The sequence below is a fragment of the Anser brachyrhynchus genome (genome assembly GCF_964034855.1).
Source record: "Anser brachyrhynchus genome assembly, chromosome: Z".
Classification (NCBI taxonomy): domain Eukaryota; kingdom Metazoa; phylum Chordata; class Aves; order Anseriformes; family Anatidae; genus Anser; species Anser brachyrhynchus.
The window spans coordinates 33,416,259-33,440,940 of NC_137697.1; the positions used below are offsets into that span (position 1 = coordinate 33,416,259).

Here is a 24,682-nt window from a genome sequence, read left to right on the forward strand (position 1 = left end):
ACAAAGAAAATCCAAAGTATTGCACCTTAAAATAGCTCAGGATGTCACTGTGTTTTGTCGGAAGGTCATCAGTTAAGTGTATACCACGCTTACGTGTTTTATGAATTTGCTAGCTGTGGAAAAGTTGCAATTAAAACAGACAAATATGTCTAATGTCTAGACCAAATGCTAGAAATGCCATCCTTTGGATAAAATGGTCAGCAAAAAGTTCAGAGAACTTTTGTCTTTTAAAGAGCTTATGGCACCTTTTGTAAGGACTGGCACTTGGAAGAAATTCCAGATTGGGTGATTCCATTGTTGTGCAAGCTTTGTTGTTTAAATTGTATTATTGGGGAAATCAGTATTTTACCTTTTCCAGATTCAGAAAAAAATATATATTTTTTAATTAAATGTGAAACAGGCCATTTTTTGTCCTTGTTGGTATAAGCTTCAGCTGTAGTTTGCAATGATGGCTGACTCACTAGTCTCTGAATAACTGCACAGGTGCCACTGAAGTCAGAGATAAATATAGGCAAACTTTGTCCCTAATTTGCATTTCTCTTTTTCTGTTTTATGGTGTGCCTTTGCATTTAGAGAGCACTCTCCAGCTTTTCTCAGAACCTGTCTCATTCCCTTCATCAGAGTAATCAAATGGGTAGCAGAATGGGATCTGCTGAAAATACTTTACATTCTCAGTTCTTCCGAACAGCACAGCCTTACAAATGCAAGGTAATGTAATTGCTAGTTCTGAACTGTACTTAGGACACAGTAGGCTGCTAATCAGTTTACTGAGAGATTTATTTTAGACAGGCATTTTTATGATAAGATTTTACTGCCCACTGTTCACGCAGTAAAGGACTCCTCCCATGATACTTTTTGACTTCCATTCACACTTGTTGATAAGAGCTTTCATTCACTGAAATGCTGTATCACTAAATCTGTGAATATCAAGCACAGATGAAAACTCTTCTTATTTGGAAGCAGCAGTAGGAATTTTCTGGCGTTCCTGATGTTTTCTCATGATTGCTTATTAAAGTAGCTATAGTAAGAAGAGATACAGTTCTGATATCTGTAAAACAAAGACAATGTTTTCTGTCAAAGAAAGAACAATAAAAGAGCAAAGATCACCATACACATATATCTGATAGACTAAACATAGAGTTGAATGAGTTTAATTGGCTTTATTAAATTTAGTCTGAACCAAAATGAATGCATTATAGCACTGACACAATCTGTTATTCACCTCCCTTAAACCTAGTAAGACATTTTCATTGCCATTAGTAGAGATAGGAATGTGTAGAAAGTTCACACTACAGGTGTGGTAAACTAAAAATCATAATTAACTATCATAAGTCCTTTGTGTATGTTTCAATCTACTGTTTGCTTTTTCTCTGGTCATAATGGAAGTACAAGAAAGGAGTGAAAAGAAGTGTCTTGGTATTGCAGGGGTTGGTGACTACCCAATGTTATAAAAGAGGAGGCTATAAATGGCAAGGGTACAGAGCAAGGAATGTCTTTTTCCTCTACTAATCAGCTTCTTAGCACTGATAAACTGAATGTACCCTAGCTGTGGTTTATGACTTTGCTGTATATACCAATTAAACAGTTTGCTACTTGCAATTCAGAACTGTGTGCAATTTTATTCACATGAACCTGAACCTCAACCATTCAGAGAGATTTTGTGTTTTTAAAAACAAATTTGTAGGAAAGATCCACTGGTTTCCATAAGTCTAAGAAGAAGTCAAAAGAGGATATAAACTTTGCAGAGAACTATGAGTCATCTGGCTTTATCTACCCCTATAACGACCTCCTGGTTTGGGCGGTATTAATGAAAAGGCAGAAGATGGCAATGTTCTTCTGGCAGCATGGAGAGGAAGCCATGGTCAAAGCAGTTGTGGCTTGTAAACTCTACAAGGCAATGGCACATGAAGCTAAACAGAGCAACATGGTGGATGACACTTCAGAAGAACTTAAGAAGTACTCAAAGTATGAGTTCTCCCTTCACTTCAGTTAATAAAGATTAGCAATGCTTAGAATGGTTAGACTTTTTCATAATCCAATAAGAATATATAAGATTAGTGGTGCTGCAGACTGTGGAGTATAAAATGTCTTCTGCTGCTCACTATTTATAGCATATAATGGAGCTCTGTATTAGTGCACAGTCTGGTCAAGAGTTAAGGTAAAACTATTAGCATGTTATCTAGTTGCATAGCTGAAAAATAAAATATAGGTTAGTAGGGCATATCTTGTGGTCAATGGGGATTTTGAAATTTCCCTAATAGTTTACCTAACCAGCTTAACTTGTTAAAAATCCATTATGACACAGCTGTGTTAAACTTTTCAAACTCATAATATCTGGTAATGAACAAAGTAAAATCAGTCCTTAAGTCCTGCTCTGCATAAGACCTTACGTAAAGTATTTGCTGAAAATATCTGAGTGAATCAAAAATGAAGCAGACCAAGAACTTTCATCAAGTTTGTTATTTCATTGTAGTATTTTTCTGGTAGTTTTTCTTCTTAATGACATATTGTCATTATGGTTTTTTACTGTAATTCCTCAGATTCAGATTACAGTAAGATGTGCTGGCCTTTTCTGCTTGCAGTTCCAAAACTTAAAGGAAGGCGTATCTTCCTGGCAGAGTCTCCCCAACAGAGGAGTCTAAGAGCCAGTGTAAAAGAAGAGGCTTTTGCAGATGCCTGCAATGCTTCCCCACAGTGATGATGTCACTGATGCAAGTACATAGAACTTCATAGGGTCCATTTTGATCACTGAGTGAGATTAAGAACAAAACAAATAAATCAAAAGATAGAAACGAGGATGACATTAAACCTTGTGATTAGGACTAAATAGTCACATTTACTCACCAAACTATTTTTCTCTAAATATATTGATAAAACAATGGGTAAATGGGAAAAGGCATACTTACTGTGTATTTTAGCTGAACTTTGGCTAATGGAGCTTTCAGTCCAACCAGTAGTGATTCTGAGTTTTGACTGGTCCCTGTTAATTCTTTTCTGCTCAAGGGAATTTGGGCAGCTTGCCTTAGATATACTGGAAAAAGCATTCAAACAAAATGAACAGATGGCCATGAAGTTGCTGACCTATGAACTGAAAAATTGGAGCAACTCAACTTGCTTAAAACTAGCAGTGTCTGTGGGCCTGCGGCCTTTTGTATCTCATACTTGCACACAGATGCTACTGACCGATATGTGGATGGGACGCCTGAAGATGCGGAAAAACTCCTGGTTTAAGGTAGCATCACTCACTTTAGCTTTTGGGGCGTTTAGATGCTGTTTATATGTTTTACATGTATTTGTGTTTATGAACTAGCCTAATGCAGCTTCAGACAGATGTGCTTGGGTGTAGATTGGAACATACTCATCTGGGAGAGAAAAGAAAGGTGGGGGAGGGAGGACAATACTTGGCATTGGTTTTACTTCTTTGCAAAAGAATCTGGGGGATGGCATTAGCAGAACACAGCTCCTGAGTTGTCTTTGTCTGTTCCCATTTCCTCAGCACCCTCCAGTCCCTCCCCACCTGTTCTTGGTGCCCCACATTGCTGGTTTTCCAACAGAGCTGCTGATGGCAGGAATGCCCTCCAGACATAGGGAACAGTATCTACAGTATCTCCAGATACCACTAACTCTCTCCAAAGCCACAAAACAATCAAGAGCAGAACACCTCTTCAGAGGCTGTAAGAGTGTGACACGGAGATTCCCACCCCAGTGGCTCTGTCCCAGGCCAGTGGAATAGCTATGGGTTTGTGCTGGCATCATGCATGGCTGACTTTGGCCTCAGGTCTATGCTATCACTGCTGAATTAATTTCATGAATCTTGTGTTTCTCTTTCAGGTCATTGTAAGTATTCTTCTGCCTCCCACTATCTTGATGCTGGAGTTTAAAAACAAGGCAGAAATGTCTCATGTGCCTCAGCCTCAAGATTTCCACCAGTTTACATGGTACCATGGGGACCAGAGCCCACCCAGCACTAAAGATGTCTTGTCTCTGGTTAGTCTGTGATGAGCAGTCATTTGTGTGTCAGGGTCTGTTGAATGAGGAGGGATTGATCAGCTGGAAACATTGGGACCAGATTATCAAGAAGTAGGGTTTTGATCCCTTGTTGGGACAGAGACTAGAGGGATACTGGGCAAGTCACTTCATCTGTCCTGTATTGGTCATATTGAGAATATCCTTCCCAATCTCACAGGTGTACAGAGGTTATAATTAACTGTCAGTTATGCCATTCTTTTAGGGCACAAATTTTCTGCTCTCCGTGTTCAAAAACAGGTTCTCTCTTCTTCTGAGTCTCTTGAGGCTAGTAGAGATGTCATTTAAAGCACAAGAGAAGCACTCTTTTGGTTTAATCATTTGAACTGAGTCCTGAAGCACTCTGCAGGGACCTGTCGTTGCATGAAAGTTCTCCTTAGATCTGACTGTAGAGAATCTCTAGCATAGGTGAAATCTTTCCCTATTAAGATCTGAATTCCTCCACACTTCTGCTAAGCAGAGTTGTGTGTCCTTTCTTTTCCTCATTCTTCACAAGTCATTCCTTGAACTGAAATTTTCTAGAAGTTTTCAGTTGGAGGCAGACATCAGACACAGAGAATTTTGATCCTAACTGGTAAATGTTGGTGAGGTGTTGACCAGTTCAAATATGATTGTCAAGTGAGATGTGTCAGGCAATCTTACTTGCTCTGTCTCCAGCAGATATGTTTTATGGATTGATTGGGACCTTATCTGTTAACTTGCAATTTGTGCAAAAATAAAGGAGAGTGGATTATTGTCAAGGGCTTTTGCAGCAGAATGGCAGACCTGTCATTGCCACACCTGTGTTTTCTACTTGATGCAGGAAAACGCTTGAAGCTCTTACACCCTGCAGTGCCTGAACTGACTGTTCAAAAATGCTTTCTGTGGGATTAGGTAATAGCTATGATATGTAGGAAAGGCAAATTGTAATTACTTGCTGTAGGGACCCCCTGCAGTCTGGTAAAAAGCAACACAGCAATGTGCTTTTCTGCCCTGCCTCAGACAGGGTTGCTTCTTTTCTGAGCTAACAATAGCCTTAACTTCTAATTTTATCTAATACAGAGTGTTTAAAACAGAAAGCTGACCTACTTTTCTTAAATCCTCTGATATGAAACAGGGAAGAAAAAAGTACAGAAAATTTCAAAAATTTTCAAGTGCCATATAGAACATTTTTCACACATGGTCATAAATTCCAGTCACCTGCTGCAGCTGGAAATTGCACTCTTTTATGGGACAAATTGTCTACTTCACCTCAACAGATCTGCTGTTAATATGTCAGGATGATTCTGTGTGTGTTTCTCTGTTTTAGTACTTTTTTGAGTCAAAGATGATGGAAAAAAAACAGTTTTCCTTAACAAGGAAATGTTGTGTAGTAGGGATAAATCTCCATGTCACCAAAACTGCTGTGCTGCAGGTGTCTAGTATCAGCAAGTTTTAACATTGATATTACCCAAGGCAATTAGCCAATGTCAAAACAAGAATGAATGAGATAGGTTGGTTCCTTCAGGCCTGCCAAACTACCTAGTTTCCCCTCCATCTCTTAAAGCTTCTTTCAGCACCTTCTGTTTTTTGTTTTTGTTTGTTTGTTTTCAGTTGCTCACTGCTGTGGGTCTGCACCTTTTCCTAGGTTTCAGCAACAACTCGGATATTTGTTTCTTCAGAAGGGTTCTTGTACAAGTGTCAAACTCAATGCAGAATTAAGTTTGCTTTTTGCTTTGTTTTTAATTTGTTGAGGATAATAAAGAAGTTACCTATATATTTTGTAGGCTGATTTTGTAAGAGAATACTTATTTCATCCTCATCTTCTAATCAGGCATACAGTACACCAAAAGTAGCAACTGGATTCTGTATTTAAAACTTCAGTATCCTGACGTTTTCCGCGCATCTGTATTCAGACTGCGTGCAAAGAGCTGAGATGTGGTACTCATTCACTTATTTCAGAATGCCCCACAGATATGAATAGATTTATAGCTTACACACTTAAGTCATATTGGGAGTTGTTATTTATCTGTACTTTACAGATAGAGGAGGTGAGATACAGGGAGATAAGTGACTTGCTTAAAACCTTAGAGAAATGTGTGTCAGAAACAGGAGCGGATTCAATTCTGCTGATACCCAGGCCATTGCCTGTAATCATAAGACCAAACTCTAAATGGTATTTATAATAAAAAAGTGGGAATGATAATGAGATGGTTGTAACCAGATAAAATCAAGCTACGGTAATAGCATATTTTGAGTAAAGCCTAAACATCTGTGCCTTCTTCTAACGTGGCACAATCTTTGCAATCACAGAGCATGGTTTCTTGCTTTTAAAATGCTATTTCCTTTTTAAGAAGGATTATGATGTGGAGAAGGTGGCTCAGAAGTCTGATGAAAGCCAAGTAGACGGTGGACAAGGAAACCTGCCTGGCACTAGAAAAATCTATGAGTTCTACAATGCACCAATTGTCAAGTTCTGGTTTCACACGGTTGGTCATCACACAAGAACTTGGATTTCCAGAATTCTCCTCTGATTCTTTGAATGCCACTTGATTCAACTTTTTCTCTGTCCAATGTGGATTTCCAGTCACTTGGTGGTGGTGGGGAATGGCAAAACATTTTAATGAAAAGTTTTCAGCTGAAATCAAGCAGCTGCAGTAGAAAAAAAAAAAAAAAACACAACAATGATCCCCTCCCACTCTTTTAAAAGATTATTTCCTACAGAGCATTTATTAAATCAATTTGGATTTATTCTCCCTGCATTTGTTAAATCAATTTGAGTAACTAACCTCTATGTTAGTAGAACTTAAGGTATTTGAGATCAGGCTGCCTGTTGGGTCAACTCCTTTAACAGGTTGTAGTCAACCAATTGATATGTCGTAAATCCTCCATCCTAGGTATGTTTATGGAAAGTTTTGTTACCTTTTAAATATATTATCCATTTGATCTTTTTGTGTTTTGGAAGGCACTGATAAATCAAATGTGATTCACTTAGTTTTGAGAATGGTTACTTGCTCCTACACAAGATTAGGACAAAAGTGTAGCATTACCTTTACATTCATGTAACACTGTGTAGATGGTTAACATTTACATAGTTAGAAAGAAAGATAGGTAATAGTATGGCTCCTGTTGGACGTTGGGGCCTAGGTGAACACGCACAACGATAGTTCATTTTCTGCTTCAATCTTTTGAGCACGAAAACACAGTTTTCAGATGATATTTAAGAGTATTTGCACAAAAATGCTTTGGAGAGCTAGGCTTAAAAATCTTAGAGTGGCCCAGTAGTTAGAATATATATTTATATTCAAAGTATATTTTGTTATATTCAGAGTAGTTATTTGATAATATATTTGCAGAAATTTGTTGGACTTTTTCATGCATCTGTATTATATACTGTGTATTTTTTAGATGGCATACATGGCATTTCTCATGCTCTTCACTTATACTGTGTTGGTGAAGATGGAACCAAGACCGAGTGTGCAAGAGTGGCTTGTTATTATTTATATTTTCAGCACTGCCATTGAAAAAGTTAGGGAGGTAAGCTTTTTCCATTCACACTTCTCATCTATAAAGGATGTATTATTAACCAGAAAATAAAATAAACTGGAGAATGCCAAACTGTGAATTTTCCATTTGAGAGAATTTAGCAGAGGAAAGAATTACATAGGGCAGTTATTTTTGTGATTTTTTTTTTTTTATATAAAGACCAGTACGTGGACTTTAAAAATACATCTTGAAGTTTGTCCTTAAAACTCCATTTCTATGTAAGCCAGTGGTAACGTACAGTTTGTTTGAAAGTGATTGTGCTGAATTGGGTTTTGAAGCCCTATTGTGGGCACCCATTTCTTACTTTCTTGGACCAGACCATTAGATTTCCTATAATGAATATAGAATGTGTCTTTAGGTACTACTTTGAGTGTGGGCATTGTTATCAGGTATTTTATGTAGAATAATCTAAGATTTTCCATCAAGTCTAGCTGACCATCTAGAAACAAACTGAAAAAAAAAAGCCAGCAAATTTTAACGCTGGATTGTTTGGGCATGAAAAAATGATACTCTAATGAAAATTAATTGCAATTAATTGCAGTCAATTATTTCTGAGTTTCTGAACACACCTTGCACTTCAGACCATGAAGCTTGGTACAAATGCAGCTATATATTTCACAAATCGTTTTATCTGATCAGACATATCTTCCACATGGAATTGGTGCAGCAGTAAACAACAGCGGTGTGAGGTGTCCTTTAGATGGCTTTTGGAATGCTGTACTTTTAGAAGAATAAAACAAAGTATTCACAGTTCTGAGTGAAGAATTCTGTTACAACAGATCACTCAGAAGACTACAACATCATTATGAGAGGGGTGAGGGATTTTAAGGTGCAGCAGAAATGCTATGGATATATTGAAGTTTGGGATGAACACAGAAGTTCTGTAGCTGCATGAGGTTAAAAAAAATATAAGGATTATCTAATAGGGAAAAGAAAAAAGGATATGAAATATCAAGGACTTTGGAGATTGCTGTTCTGCTGTTGCACTGTAGATGGTGGGACAGTGGAAACATCAGTTCTCCTTTCTAGGATTAACATTCTTTGGAGACTTTGAAATTCATTTCTTCTAGATCTTCTTTGTCCGTGTACTAGTTCTGGGCAGCTGTCAAAGATTTTGTAGGGCAATATGTGTTACATGTCCAGCTAATTAACTGCTGAGGGTCTTGTTATATATAATTGCAAACGTCCATTTCTCTAGATTGTATCAAGTAATGGTTAAAGCCTTAGGCGCTGATCCTACAACTAGTTCCTCATATGAGTTAGTCAAGCTGAATTGAGTAGGATCACTTGTTTACATGAATGTGTTCATATGCGTAAATTCTTGCAGGATCAGGGCATAACATTTAAAAATCTCTCCTTTGCTTGGTTCTTATCAGTGTGATCTTACACAGCACTGCATAATTGGCCTCACTCATGCCACATGCAGAGGTTTTATTTACAGCCTCCCAAAGATTCCACTTCACACATTTGCTCAGTGAAGCTTAAAATCCCTTTGGGGCACCTCACAGTTCAAGGAGTGAACATTTCATTCTTTACCTTCCTAGTTGCCAGCACTCCTTTTTTTAGCATGCCCTTGGTGCAATACAAGGATCTTACTTTATATTTTCAGCCTGCAATAACAGGCAATAGTTGTTTCCCCATCAGCAAGGTTAGGTTGATGCTTTCCATGATTTAGGGGCTTTTGAAGGGGCTACTGCAAGTCATGACCATTCCTCTAGAAAATATTAATTAATTTATAATGATAGCTGTTCTGTACTGCCTGTTCTTTTCTGCTGAAGAACACACTCTTCAGTGAAGAGGTTCAGGCTTGGGATTTGTTTTTCTTTAGGAAGAGCAATTCTATTTGGTGTGGCATGCTTGAGAAATAAAACATTATAGATTAAGTCTAAACCTCAGTAAAGAATGAATTGCAGTATATGTAGTATGTGGGCCTGAAAAAAAAAAAAAGGAAATAAGAAACAAACTTTTTCAAATATCATAAAACTGTTCAGACAGAAAAGGTCAAAGAACGTATCTGTGATTTTAATGGAGATGCTATGTATATTTTTTGTTTTGGTTTTGTTTTGTTTTTGATTTTTTCCACATTCTATTCAGGTATTTATCTCAGAACCTGGAAAATTCTGCCAAAAAGTGAAGGTGTGGATTTATGAATACTGGAATTTTACTGATTCTATAGCCATCATCCTGTTTATGATTGGTTTTGGCCTGCGCTGGTTTGAACCCCCTGTTCAAACTGCAGGGCGGCTCCTTTATTGCTTGGATATAATATTTTGGTATGCTCGTCTCCTTGATCTCTTTGCTGTGAACCAGCATGCTGGCCCATATCTGACAATGATTGGGAAAATGGTAAGCATTACACTGTGGAGCAATTTTCTTGTAGTCATGACATCTACTGAGGAGCTTGTAAAGGTCAGAAGTGACATAAAAGGGTGGTGGTCAAAGTAGATGTTACCTAATAACTCGTAGTGAAGTGTTACCTGAAAATGCCATGTTTTTTTCTGTTTGTGGGTTGACGATAGCCAGATTTCAGTTCTATTTTATTCATTATTTAAGTTTATTCACAAAAGCCATTTTCACTTCGTTCCTTAGAGAAGGGTTGTATTTGTGTAGAGTTTCTGATCCAGCTTGATAATAGTAAGAAGAAAAATCACCGTTTCTTGCAGATGGGCTCACTACTATAGATAATTCCCCTAGCTCTTGGAAACTGTCTCATTATTATTTTACATTTTGATTCAAATAATTATATCCCATTTTTAGCAGGCAAAATTTCTCTGAGATCAAAGTTAATTTTTTTTCTCTTTTGGTATCAGAACTGCTGCTGAACTGCTGCCTAGTCTTGAGGGACATATGCAGATTCCCACTGTAATTTCCCTCAGTTATTGGAACTATCATATTAATACTTTTATATTCTGTCTTGCATAGTAATTCTGATTCAGTGTTAGAAGGAAAAAATCATTTGAACTGCTATTCTGTACTCTTAGTTTAGATGAAGATGCCACTGATGAAAAGCACCATCACAAGGTCTCTGTGTTTTTTAAATATTGGATAAGATCTTTAGAGAGATTTGAGAGGCAAGACTTCTGGCCTTTTTGTTCCAGAATTGATTTTAATCTCTAGAAAATGTTTTAATTTCCTCCAGCATATTAGATTGTTAGCCTGTTTTTGTATTGCTATTTGCAAAAGTAGTGACTGATTTTCTTCCCTAAAATGTAAGTCTCCTTTGCACATAATTAACACAGTTAATTCTTCCATGTCCAGACAGCAAACATGTTCTATATTGTGGTCATGATGGCCATTGTCCTGTTGAGTTTTGGAGTGTCACGAAAGGCAATACTTTCACCAGAAGAGCCTCCTTCTTGGACTCTCGCCCGAGATATTGTGTTTCAGCCCTACTGGATGATGTTTGGTGAGGTCTATGCTGGAGAAATAGATGGTAGGTGATTTTCAGAGTACAGCTCAACAGCTTACATTTAATATGTGCTTAAACAAGTTCACTTTTGACTGTTAGAATTTTGGCCACATATTAAGTCTACCCTTACTCAAACAATTTTTATTCCAGTGTATATATAGCCTTAATTTGTAATACTGCACAAATAAAGGTGAGAATTTTAGTTTCTTTGTATAAAATGAAGATTAAACTTTAAAACTTTCAAATTTAACTTCTGAAATGAAGTATATTACAAAGCTCAGAACAAAGTACATAGGGACTAATAATAAGGTAATTCTTGGTCAGACTCTGTCAGTGAAATGAATTTGCAGCTGGGACAGTCCTAAGCTGCTGATCTCTTGGAGAAAAGACTGCTTTAGGTTTATTATTATTTATTTAAGTTTATTAGGAAGACAGAATAAAGGGAAAAGCAAAAAGGAAAGAAAAAAATGATTTTTCACCATGGTAAGAATTACTTGACATCCTTCTTAAACAAATAAACGAGCTGAACATGAAAATAAATAGCTTAAAACAATAGGAAAAATGTTATTTCTTGCTTATGTCTTTGGCTTTGTCTCAGTGAGAGAGAAGAACCAGGCACTCCAGGGGTTATTTCATTATATAGGTGGAAGGCACTCTTAAACTATTAAGCAATGGGTGCAAGTAAAATAGCCTTGAAAACAGAAAAGAAGGTTTACAAATACATATAGATACTTAAGACATATAGTTCAGTTTAGACCTGATTCACTTAAATAATTAAGGATGCCACATCAATTATTATTGATGAAACAGTCACATGACAGATACATATCTTGGCTATATAAGTCAAAATACTTTTATTAAAAGTATGGCATTAAGTTTCACAGTTTAATTCATTTAATCACCTAGTAATGCTAAACCTTTAGAAATTTGAAACTTCTCAGATAAGATGGATTTCTCTAATGAATCTTTATGCCATGGAATATCTTCTGAATTTAGGACTGCTGTGTTACAAAAGTGTTTTAAAATTTCCTCAAAGGTGCAAAATTTGATTAAAAAACACAAACATTAAAAAGTGGTTGTTTTCTCAGTTTAAAAATATTCAAAGGGATCCCTTAGTTTCTGTGAACTATCAAAAGTATCCATATGTACATTTGCATGTTAATTAATATGATCTTACTTTAGCTATAAAGGATTAATACTTCAGTTCTGATAAAGCAGCCTTGTAGCTATATTTGTTTCACCATGGGGTCAGTGAAAGCTTTGCCACTTGCTTTAAGGATCAAAGATTTGTATTGCAGTTTACTTGAGTGTGTGCCATCCCCCAAATATATTGCAGTCGCGTTATTTTCCACTTAACAAAAAGTCATAGTGACTGTCATAAGATATGTATAAAATGGTGTCTAGAGCTTCTGAATGAAATGGAAACAATGAGGCGGTAGGGTCATGAAGAGTTGTCTTCCTTACACAGAAGTAGACTTTTAACAACATATGTCTGTGGAAGAAACTGGGACTATTCTGTTTCTTGCTCAGGCAAATGAGGAGCATATAGAATCATAGAATCATTAAGGTTGGAAAAGACCTCCAAGGTCTTGGATCTCCTCCAAGGTCCTACCACCAATGTCACCCACTAAACCATGTCCCTAAGCACCAGGTCCAACCTTTCTTAAACACCCCCAGGGAAGGTGACTCCACCACCCCCCTGCGCAACCTGTTCCACATGCCCTTGCTGTGCTCTGTTATATTCCCTTGCTAATGGTGCTCTGTATGTCTTTCCCTTTTAGTTTGCGAAACCAATCAAGACTGTCCTCCTGGGTCCTTCCTCACACCGTTCCTCCAAGCTGTCTACCTCTTTGTGCAATACATCATCATGGTCAACTTACTTATTGCTTTCTTTAAGTAGGTACCGTGCCATATTGCTGCAAAAGCAAAGACAACTGATAGATGTTCTGACAACACTTCTGTGTTGACTGTTTTGCAGTTTGAACAGAACCTGGCTCTGTGGCAGTAGACAACTCCACTTGGCAAACAAGTAACATTAATTCAGCTCTGACATAAGTTGTACTTTGTTCCTAAAAATTGTATTTGTTGTGCTGGCAGCCTATATAATACTCATCACAGGGTAGCACAAGTTTTAAATTGGCAGATAAGAGGAGAATTTAAGGGAGGGAGGGTAATGCCATTGTAGGAGCATACTCTTTAAGTAACTGTTTAAGAATTCCTATTGTTTGGTGCAATTTAATATGTTCTGGAACTGAAATCTAACTGTTGTGTATTGAACTATCTGCTTTTTAATGTCTGCTGCCAGACTAGGAAGCTTTCATCAATGTCATTATAGTAATTTTAACCTTTTGGGTTGAGGGAAACCCTTGAAGTAAATCAAGTTCTGTGTAAATATTAATAAAGAACAGTGTAACCCAAATAGTTAATTTTTTTTTTCTTAGAGTTCTAGTATTTCTGGGGAAGAAAAAGTCAGCTGTAGGTTAAAAAAAATTCAAATCAAGAAATGTAGTGATTAATATTCAAGAAAACTGAACGATCAAAACTCATTCTATTCCCACTTCCAATTAGAAATCCCTTTCCTGAAATTGTGGCAAGGCATTAATTTTTTTTTTTAATGCACAGCTGTGAAATTGTAATTTGAATTATTTCTAGATTTAAACCTTCAGCATTGATGATATGTTAAACCTTCTGCTTAGTGATTTGATTGTTCCAGAAGTGGGACCAAAAAAGGGTATAAGCAATATTTTTAATTATGCTCCCAGAAGCAACGCTGATGTTTTTTTGATTATATGTTGGGTCTGTAGTATGACAATGCAACTGAAATTAAAGTGCCAGAAACCACAAAGTTGCTTTCCTGTATTTGGGTCTATGACAGTACAGGAAATACTCTATGCAACACCAGCATCACTTTTAGTAATATCAGTGCTCCAAAGAGTACCCCACAGAAGAATTGCTCATGTAGCTGCCTTTTGCAGCATGTATTTTGTTGTAGGGGGAGAGCACTGAAAGGCAGCAGAAGTGTTGTTAACACTCTTCCCTTAGCCTGACTCACACATTTAATCCAGTCCAAAGAGGCAGACAATGTTGAATTCCCAGATAGGCTATGTATTAAAGTTTAAATAATCTGGTTGAGATTTCAAAGCCACTTTAGGGATATTTTTTGCCCAGTTCCCATTAAAGTGAATGGGAATTGGATATCCCAATCTGTTAGGCAGCTTTGAAGATCTCATTCTCTGTGCACTAGCTGCGGGCACATGCTGCTGCTTTGTTAAATGAAAGTTGCTAAGCTGATTTACTTCATTGGAGGGATGAGACTTTTCTTCAGTGTCAAATTAGATCTGTAGACAAGCATCTTTTGCTGTATTGAGAAGATTCCTCACAGGAGTGTTCTACCTTCCTTTCCCGTTTCTCTCTCTTCTCAGTAATGTTTACTATGATTTGAAATCCATATCAAACAAGCTCTGGAAGTATAACCGGTACCGCTACATTATGACCTATCATGACAAGCCATGGCTGCCTCCACCTTTTATTCTCCTGAGCCATATTGGACTTCTGATAAATCGTATCTTCCACCACCAGCCCATAAACGAGTCTGATCAAGAGGAAGGCGACGTTGGACTGAGTAAGCAGAGCTAAACTGGGGACCAACAGAAATGGATTATGAGGAATGTTTTGCCAGCCTCCCATCACTTTGTAGCTCAGTTTCTCCAAAAAAAGAGATTTTCTGGCCTGGAGGCTGTTTTTATTTGCAAACCAGAATTTAATGTGCCTGTCTGAGAAGTCTTGTAGAAAAAAAAGTGACTAGGGGAATGTTTTGCTTTTTATTTAGCTTTTGTTTTGCTACATATTGTGCATCAATCAAAATGTAATATAGATAGTAACAGTTAAGAACTTAGGCAGGCTCTGGCTCTGAGGTTTTAACTTACATCATACTCAGTCATAGCTATTTTCAATGTAGCTAGCCTATGACGTGCAAGAAGGTGTTGCAAACCTATCCTGCTGGAGTGACATAGATATATCCCAACTTGGAGCTGAAATAAAGTGATATTAACTTCTTCTGTATGGTAGAAAAACCTTATTCTGACAGAAAATAAACAACACTGAAGGCATACATTTTTGTACATTTATCCCGAAAAGACCATCGATTTCTTTTTAATAGCCCAGAGTTACAAATACTTTTGATGAGTCTGTGTTTATTCTTCTGGTACTATTCAATGACTTCTTCCCCCTGTATCCTCCATATACCATTAAATTTTCATAATTTTTTCTCTGGAGCTTAGGTAGTTGGGATCTGTGGCTCCTAAGATGAATGGCAGTTTAAGTAAAGAGGCACTGAATGGAGATCAGTCTCCTGCTTTCAGTTTCCTTTGTAATGAGAGTCACGTGTATTAAGCAAGCTAGTTCAGGGTATTTTGAGATGAGGTGTTAGCAGCCCATTAAAGATGCTTCAGCAAATGACTCTTATGTCCCTGACTCGTTATATAATGCAGTGCATGAGTGCAGAGTCCCTTCTTGACTTCTGCAGCGTTGTCTGGGGAAGTGAAACCTGCCATTTGAGAACCCATTTCTGCATCAAGTAACAAGACCTGTTTGTAGATGTAAAGGAGCTGTGAGGGGAAAATCCTCCTAGACTATATGAGTCTCTGGGAGAACAAGAAAACTCCAGCTTGCTAGGTTTTTGGTCATGAACAAAATAACCACTTTATGTTAGGCTTCAGATTGGTTGTTAGTCAATGTGTCAACGTTACTTTATAGCAGTTAATACCAACATGAATGCCCAGAACAAGTCCCTGTACAGTAGTATTTCACAGTACTGCTGCTGCCCCCCATCTTGGGGAACAGGTGTCTGTGGAAGCTGAGGAAGTAGCTGCAGAACCTGAGGACAGAGGAGATCTGGTGTTGGAAGATATATGGAGAGGGCACAGGAGCTTCAGCTTCCTCACTGCACACTGGTTCCTTTGTGCCTTGGCTAATCACTGCCCCTTAATCCCACCTCCTTCACCCTTCCTGACCTGTACTCTGTCCCGAGGTCATTCCTAACACCTCCTCATGGTAATGCCAGCTCTGTGTCCCACTGCCTCCAGCTCCCGCTGCTCTGTCAGGAACAGCCATAGCCAATGAGAGGAGCGGACTGCAGGGTGTCAGGATGGGGAATGAATGAATACTCAACAGAGGGTCTTGATGGATGCTGGGGCAATGCAGGGGAATGAGGTTGTGGAGAGGCTGGGGGCTGTAATCTTATCTAAAATGGGAAACATTACTGTATAGTATTACACAGCCTTATTCTTTTTGAAGCAGTGTACATTCTTGATACCTAATAACTGAACTGAGCAGACCCTTCTTGGGTTATGGTTCATATAGGATTTTCTCTGCTGAACATGAATCCCTGAAGATACCTGCCATGCTCACAAGTGGTTACAGAGTTCAAAAGTGCGCTCAACTAATCGATGCTGAGCAGCTTTACTGCTGTTCCTAGGCTCAGCTCCTCCTTCATGGCTGGATATATCAGCGTGCCTTTGAAGTACCACTGCTCTTTTTATATGCATGCATAGTATAAGCGACTGACACAGAGGGTTTCTTGCAAGGTATGTTAGATACCAGGAAAGCTGTAAGACTGCTTAGCACATCCAAAAGTCCTTGGATAGAAGAGGGCTCATACTTTGCCTGCACTTTTCTCAGTGAGTTTTTTTTTTTTCCATTTAAATACATTTGTGTTCCTTTTCTATATGCCTATGCATCGCTTGACAAGTTTCTTAAGAAAATTTTTGTGTGATTAAACAATTGCTTTTAGCAATGAAGATCCAGTGCCACCCTGTGGAAAATCAATGAAAATGCCAAGGCAGAGAGTGAAATCTTTGAAACGAGCTCACAAGCAGGGCGGAGAGGATTTGGCATGTTTGGTCTTTGTACATAAGCCCAAATTTCATGGAGTTAGGTCTGTTTCATTCTTGTCAAGGGAGGAGAAGAAAACCTGTTCTGTCATTTTTCTTTTTTCATGGACACATACTCAATTGTATTTGTCTTCACACTTCATACCAACTCCTATTTCTTTGTTCAGAGCTGTACTTAAGTGATGAGGAGTTGAAGAAACTACATGACTTTGAGGAACAGTGTGTGGAAAAATATTTTCATGAGAAGAATGAAAGCTTGAGTTCCAGTGACAGTGAAAGGATCCGTGTGACAACAGAAAGGTGTGTTTTGCTGCAAATTTGTGCTCTTTGTATACATTTGTTACACTAAAAAAAAAAAAAAAAAAAAAAAAAAAAAGACTTTTAATGCTTTTTGACAAGTTATGGCCATTGTGAATTTGAGAGGCAGTAGCATATGTAGACCATACTAATCTGATGGAAAAGTAACATGTCTATTTGACCTGAATGGTAGGCCTGTCTGGGAAGCCTTGCTGGCAGAATTGCATCCTTGGACACGTGCAGTGTAGTTAATGGGGTTGTTAGTGTTTTCACATGATGGCTACTTAAACTCCACCACACAGCTCTCTCACTTCTGCTCTTTAAATGAACAGGGGGAGAAAATAAGGTGAAAAGGGGCTCAAAGGTTGAGATAAGGACAGGAAGATCTCTTACCCATTACTGGCATGGGCTAAACAGACTCAGCATAGGAAAATTAATATATTTTTTTGCCTATCACTAGCAGAATAGCACAGTGAGAAACTAAAAGTAAACTAAAAACACCTCCCCCCCAACCACTCTCTTCTACCTCCTTCCCCCGAACAGCGCAGGGGAACGGGGGCTGCGGTCAGTCCCTAAGACTTCATCTCCGCCGCTCCCTCACGGTCCCTCTCTGCCCCTGCTCCCCGTGGGGTCCCTCCCACGGGATGCCGTCCTGCCCGAACTGAGCCTGCGGGGGCTGCCCACAGGCAGCAGCTCTTCAACAACTGCTCCCACACGGCTCCGTACCACGGGGTCCATCCCCCAGGAGCAAACTGCTCCAGCTCGGGTCCCCCACGGGTGGGCGGCAGCTCCCCCCAGACCCCTGCTCCTGCGTGGGCTCCTCTCCACGGGCTGCAGCTCCGGCCCGGGGCCTGCTCCTGCGGGGGCTCTCCATGGGCCGCAGCCTCCTCCAGGCCACATCCACCTGCTCCACGTGGGCTCCTCCACGGGCTGCAGCGTGGAGATCTGCTCCGTGTGGGACCCGTGGGCTGCAGGGGGACAGCCTGCTCCACCAGGGGCCTCTGCACAGCCCACAGGGGAACTGCTGCTGCGTGCCTGGGGCACCTCCTGCCCTCCTGCTGCACTGACCCTGGGGTCTGCAGGGCTGCTTCTCACTCCTCTGTCTTCCAGCTGCTGTTGTACACCAAGCTTTTTTATTTTTATTTTTATTTTTATTTTTATTTTTATTTTTATTTTTATTTTTATTTTTATTTTTATTTTTATTTTATTTTTATTTTTATTTTTATTTTTATTTTTATTTTTATTTTTATATTTTTATTTATTTTTTTCCCCTTCCTTAAATCTGCTCTCCCACAGGCCCAACCAACATTGCTCACTGGCAACTGCTCACTGTGTGCAGAATGGTGTTCTACATTTTCCCTTTTGCAGAGAAGGTATCACCAAGATGACATGCCAGAATATGGCATACAATACGTAGTTTTATTTAGAGGCTTAGCTGTGTAAGAAAATAATTGTATAACCAGTGTAGCATTATCTGCACTGTACCATCTTCGTTTGCAAAATATCAATATGTAACTATTAACAGGATTTCAAAGCCCCCAGTATTGATCTAATTTAGCTTTCTATTGAAATCAATGGCAAAGCTGTCATTACTTTTAAAAGGAAGAATTAAACAAACTGAGCTCTATAAAAAGTCTTACTGAATGCCAATACAGATCTGATCTAAAATTTGTTTTGCCTAGATATAGATAGGCCCTTGATGTTTGTATTTTCATGGTCTTATTTTCTACATACCAAGACAAAACATATAAGCAAAATGAATATCCCTTGTAGAAGAAATAAAATAAATAGTTTTGTTCAAAAGCTGTAGAATCAATTACAGCAAGAAGATTTTATTTACTGGATACCTATAGACCTAGAAAGGAATTTTTTTCCGGAGTGCCAAGTTATAATGTACTCCTAGCATTGCATAACATTAACACAATGAATTCATTTAGGTGAATAAAACATTTTGGAACACTGGTATTTGATTTTATTCAGTTGTTGGTTGAAAGCTGCATCTTTAAGTTATTCAGTAACAAAGGAAGAGAGCTTCTTTTGCATATTGCCTGCAGCTGGTTCATCATTGTCTTAATGACAGAGCACCAGAGAGAGTATCTTTAGCAAACGTGAAGATAATGAATTGGTTAAAAAGATATTGTTCCAGTCCAAGAAGTTCTTGCACTGTTCACTGGGGATTTGAAGACCATAAAAAAAGGCTTTGATTTTTGGCAGCTGATTTTTTTTTTTTTTTTTTTTTTTGGTGGCTGAAGATAACTGGTAGCATCAAACATAAAAAATCTGTTCCAAGAGGCCATACGGGTTGTTGGGAAGACCATTTTCAAGCAGCATTTGAGAAATGGAATAGTATCTGTAGGGTGAAGCCTCATCCTTCTCATGTTTGCACAAAAGTGTAGAAATGAAAGATGACTGGCTGACAAGAAGTATACTTTACAGCTTTTTACTTTTTTTTTTTCTTCTTTTTTACAGCATTTACACTTACAGCAGTACACAATGTAGCATTTCCAAAGCTGTGTCTTCTTGTCTGTGGCTTAGTAGTTCTATGGCATGGAATGCATATTAGCAGAAATATGTTTTTTAAGATAGATTCTCTCTGAGCAAAAGGTCTATTTCTTTAAAAGTCAGTGCCTTTTGGCCCAGTATACTGAATGACGTGTTTTAAGTCTGGATGGGTTTTATCAAATATACATGTTCATGAGAATGGAATTCACATGAAAAAAATAGAAAGGATTGTTTTAAATACTGGCTTTTTAAAGTGTGTTAATCATCTGGCACACAGAAGCAAAGATCTGTGTTTTGATGTTTTAATTATCTGTTCTTATTCTGTCTAGAGTGGAGGAGATGTTTCTGCAGCTAAAAGAAGTGCACGAGAAGGTATTTTATATCAAGGAGTCTTTAATCTCCCTCGACAGTCAGCTAGGACATTTGCAAGACCTGTCTGCCTTGACAGTGGACATCCTGAAAGTGCTTTCAGCTGTAGACACCTTGCAGGTGGAAGAAGCCTTACTGGCTGACACAAAATGTCGATCCTGTAGGAAGCTGCCCCATAGCTGGAGCAACGTGCTCTATTCCAAGACCCTGAGCAGTCTGGAGTGTTTGTATGACAAGAAGTACCACTACTACAGCATGCCACCCTCTCTGTTACGGAGCTTGGTAAGGAGTCAGTGGTCATCAGAATGCAAAGACCACAAACTGAGGACTGAGAGTAACAAGGTGGTAGAAGACAGCTCTCGGAAGATAGAAATAGAAAGTGACACACTCACTTCAGGCATATCTTCTGAGACTAAGTCAACCCCTAGATATGGACAGTTTTTGCTGGTACCTCCTGATCACCAAGGAGGGCCCTTTTCAGAGGATGTCACCTTAAATTTGTCCTTTTCGAGTGCTCCTACCAAGTACAGGGAAGATGTATTCAGTGATGAACTGCAAAGGAGCATTGCAGTGCAGCAAAACATGCAAAGTGTCAGCCTCATTGATAAAGAGCCAGAAGATTATCAGTGGAGCCAGAGGGATTTTGTTATTCACTTGCCATCAAAAAAGACTAATGCTGTAGAGGCTGATCATCCTCTCAGTCTCCAGCCACCACTGGATGACAGAGAGAATGCAGCACCCTGCTGTGATGACAGGGAAGAAACTGAAGGTGGTTATGTGAACTGGGGATTCTCTGAAGGTGATGAAAAAGGGGTTTTCAGTTCAAGAAAGAGACAGAAGAAGGCCCTGTGCATACATTCCTCCTATAACCGTGACTGCAATTGCACAGGTAGCCCTCCCAGGCGCGTCCAGATAAAAGAATCAAAGTCCTTCTCTTACAACTCCAGCAGCTCACAGCACAGCATCATCTCTGAGAACAAACTGAAACACAACACCTCCTTTTGGATCAGCCCCCTCTGGAGGGACTGGGGTGTCTGCAGGAGCAACAGCTTACCATCCTCTCAAAAAGAAAAAAGAGGGAAAACCTGCAAGGCCATAGGTGATAATAAAAAAATGCTGTACCTCTACAGTATCTTTTATTGGGAGATACAAGACGTTATTAAAAGATGTTTTTTTTTGGCATTCAGGAGGTATTAGCTGCAGCTGAGGGTAGTAAGGAAAGAGTCCAGGGCTACTCTTTCACTTTTTTTTGTGTGCTGGGAATGATTGCTGTGGGGAATTTGTAAGTGTGCCTGGTACAAGCTGTATGACACCACTGTGTAAGCCACAGTGGCAGTCCAGCCCTGATTCTCCCCACCTAAATGGCCCCCTACAGTTGTGGCTACAATGCTGCTGTGACAGAGGAATGATATTGGCTCTTGGGGAGTCTTTTACCCTGGGGAAGCAATCCAAGAATTACAAGAACCAAATGAATTTGCAGAATACCTAAGAGATACATTGTCAGAAGGTTGAATGGATAATGAATGACGTTTTTATAGAAGGCTTACAAACCTTCCTGTCCACCACCAAATTTGCTTACCAGCAGCTAAAATATGGCAGATTCCAGTTCTAAGTATAAATAGTATGAGATGATAGATAACATTTGTTGTTTTATATCATATGATGGTGAACATCTTTGCACTGAACTGCATGAACTGCCTGAATATTAGCTTTGGGTGTCACAAGTCTTTCTCAGCTTGCTTTGGAGATCTGCCAACTCTGTCTTATCAGATCTTCTCTTAGCAAACAAAAGCTCTGTAGCTTAATGGTGTTTTTTGATTCTTTCCCACAGAGTCTTTACCATCTAGTGAGCTACACTACAGTGAGGCAACAAAAGCAAAACAACAAAACAGAGACAGAAAGTCTGGGAGAGAAAAGAAGAATCAAAAACCCCTTCAGGTGCCGGTATGTGTAGATGGAAGGGAATCACATATCCCATAGCTGTCTTTTTCATTCACTAAGAGCAGTTCTGCAGTGTAGAGCAAAATTAAAGTTTAGTTGAATATGTTTGCATTTAAAAGGCTGCACACAAATTGAGAACCTCTTTTTTTTTTTTTTGTCTGGCTTTGATTTAATCTCCCTTTTGTTTGAATGTGTGGCATTTCAGTTTTGAACACGATGAAGCCTATGGACTTTGTTAGATAGTAGACCAAGACTATTATTGATATTACACAGAAAGGAATCAGTCCTTGCACTTCAGCTGAGAGAATCAATTGTGGAGGCTTCATATGCTGTCGGATAGATAGAAGAAGTGGTGAGCTGCATCCAGACTGTGTGCTACTGTAAAGAGGAAAGCCAGGCTTTATAAGGTTCTCACTCACCTACAGGAGCCCTGCAGTCTTTTCTCTGAATCCATCAACCAGTAATCACATTGTAGATAGCTTGTTGATTGTGTCACAGAAATACGGCAACTTTCCTTACTGTATCTATACATAGATATATAAAAACTCACTTCTGAAGAGATTTCCAGCATCTTTGTCAGGTGGAAAGAATTATTCCTGTTTAATGAGATGAAAGGTGAAGACCGCTTTGTTTACATAAGATGCTTAGGTCAGCAACAGACCGGAGACTTGAACTTTGAGACCTGATTGTCTCTTAGGGTATTCTGAGGGACTTTGAAGTTTGTTTTAAAAACCTATAGCACCAGATCTTTCTTCAGTAGTATTGACTAGACAAAAGCAATGTGACTTCTGCAGCTTTTAACAAATACGGGAAAATCTGTTTTTCATTTGGGAGACAGTTCAGTCATTGGCATTTCAGTGGTGCACTGAAAGGCCATGTCATAGTGTAGCTGTCAGAGGAACTGCAGAGGTGATAGTCATCCTATAAATCGAGTGTCGTTTTGTCTGTGTCTTGCCAGGTGATTAGAGTGGATGATTGTCCCCAGAACACCCAAGTGAGCTCAGAGCCTGCAGAGATCAATATCTGGGATGAGGAAGAGAAACACAGCAAGAACTGGCTTACTGTGTCTAATTTCAGTCAGCTAAGTATGTGGTACTTTGCAGACAGTGAATTCAGGACAGCTTTTAAAAAAAGAAGCAGTAAATAAAAATTCACAAACTCAAAGTGTCATCTTCCACTTTCACCTCCTGGCATAATTTTTACAGAATTAGAAGCAGATTGCAAGCATGCGTGGCTTGGTTACTTGCTACTTTATGTCAGGGCAAAAAGGGACATAGATTGGATGGAAGGTCAGTTGCATTTTTCTGGGAGTGCTGCCTGTCTTGCGTGGGAAATAGTAGAGTACTAATCCTCAGGAATAAGTGGGAAGTGGGGAAGATGATATCCTTTCCTCCTCTCCTGAGGTGTCTTCTGAAGTGGCATTCTGGCTTATTGCAAAAATAAACTCTCTCGTGAATTTTTCTGGGTATATACACTCACAGGCAGTGCTGTGATACTGTATCTGTTGGCAGATCTTCTGAATGCATTATTCATTACTCATTGCTCAGAAACACATCCTCCAAAGTGAAGAAATGAATTCTGCATCGTCTCTGCTGGAATTAAAAGGGAATGGCATTCTTCCTGTTCTTTTATAAATTCTTCATCTCTTTCATTCTGAGAAATCCTTGCATGGATTATTTTATCCTTCAGTTTTGCTATATGCAGCTCACTAGCTTCATCCTGCAAGCTGCTGGGAGAAGCACAAGGGAGTGCTGTGACTCAGCACAGCATGGTCGGAGAAGGGCTGCACTCCTCTGAATTCTGCTGACAGAGAATGGAAACAGTCAGTTTTAACCCTGTGAAATCCTACTCTTGCTTTTATAGCCCATTACACATTTGCTAGGGCATTATGGCATATAGGTGTTTATTTTGTAGCACTAAATAGGTGTGTGTAGCAGTAGAGCTGTTCTTATACACTCTGGAAGTAGCTGATACCTGCTCTTTTGGCTAGGTTTGGAATGTCTCAGTTACATGCACCAGAAAATGAAAAATCAAGACATCCGTAGGCATACCATACCATTCTGTGATTACCTGAGGCATTCTCAAGAGGTAAGACCTAAGATTACACATCCTAGTCCATAGATTTGTTTGCTTTGAGACTAGGATAGCTCTGCTGACCTCTGTGGACTTGTAACTATAGGTTATTTGTCGCGAAATACCTCTTGAGACACGAGAAACTTTCCTGTATGCTGCCACTGTGCTTGTGTGTGAGTAAATGAATAATTTAAGAGCTGCTAACACTCTATGAAGATTATTGAAGTAGGATATTAAATTATTGAGTCATGGAGTGGTTTTGAGTATGAAGAAAGTGGCCAGAAACAAAGTATGTGTTGATGTTTCACTATGCAGTAAGTGAGCACCCATCTTTGTCCTGAACTTGTGGGCAGAACTGGTCTGCACAGTGAAAAGATTTTTGGAAAGTTAGCTGCATAGTTCGTAAGCAGTCACACAGAGATAGTTATTTCTTGCAAAGTGTTAAACACTGATAATAATTTCAAAGCTTGGATTTCTTAACCTCTGATTTATAAACACCTTGCCTTATGATTCATCAGAATTAATTTGCAGCTTAATAACATAAAGGCCCTCTGCCTATGTAAATCAACATATGCCCCTTGAATTTAATGGAGCTAGACCAATTTATATGTCCTGAAGACTGTGGGCAGGAAGCTGCTGTGTAGAAAATTCTGTCTGTTTTTAAATGGTG

At 39.0% G+C, this 24,682-nt stretch overlaps 1 protein-coding gene across 7 annotated transcripts in view; it reads left to right on the top strand.

Moving 5' to 3' along the window:
* The window catches only part of LOC308185579 (transient receptor potential cation channel subfamily M member 6-like), a gene marked incomplete at its 3' end in the record, with an annotated part of 83,698 nt that overhangs the window by 48,835 nt on the left and 10,181 nt on the right, over positions 1-24,682 (top strand). For 3 of the 7 annotated variants that reach the window (XM_080573916.1, XM_080573910.1, XM_080573913.1), the window contains 15 exons: positions 574-708; positions 1,685-1,965; positions 3,004-3,232; positions 3,832-3,987; positions 6,339-6,473; positions 7,393-7,521; positions 9,625-9,876; positions 10,789-10,963; positions 12,721-12,835; positions 14,362-14,561; positions 16,998-17,130; positions 19,959-21,097; positions 21,830-21,942; positions 22,898-23,024; positions 23,930-24,027. In XM_080573916.1, the coding sequence (XP_080430042.1) occupies positions 574-708; positions 1,685-1,965; positions 3,004-3,232; positions 3,832-3,987; positions 6,339-6,473; positions 7,393-7,521; positions 9,625-9,876; positions 10,789-10,963; positions 12,721-12,835; positions 14,362-14,561; positions 16,998-17,130; positions 19,959-21,097; positions 21,830-21,942; positions 22,898-23,024; positions 23,930-24,027 (3,417 nt within the window). Of the gene's footprint in view, positions 1-573; positions 709-1,684; positions 1,966-3,003; positions 3,233-3,831; positions 3,988-6,338; positions 6,474-7,392; positions 7,522-9,624; positions 9,877-10,788; positions 10,964-12,720; positions 12,836-12,917; positions 12,969-14,361; positions 14,562-16,997; positions 17,131-19,958; positions 21,098-21,829; positions 21,943-22,897; positions 23,025-23,929; positions 24,028-24,682 lie in introns of all 7 variants that reach the window. The other 4 variants (XM_080573915.1, XM_080573912.1, XM_080573911.1 and 1 more) reach the window with 2 other exon arrangements.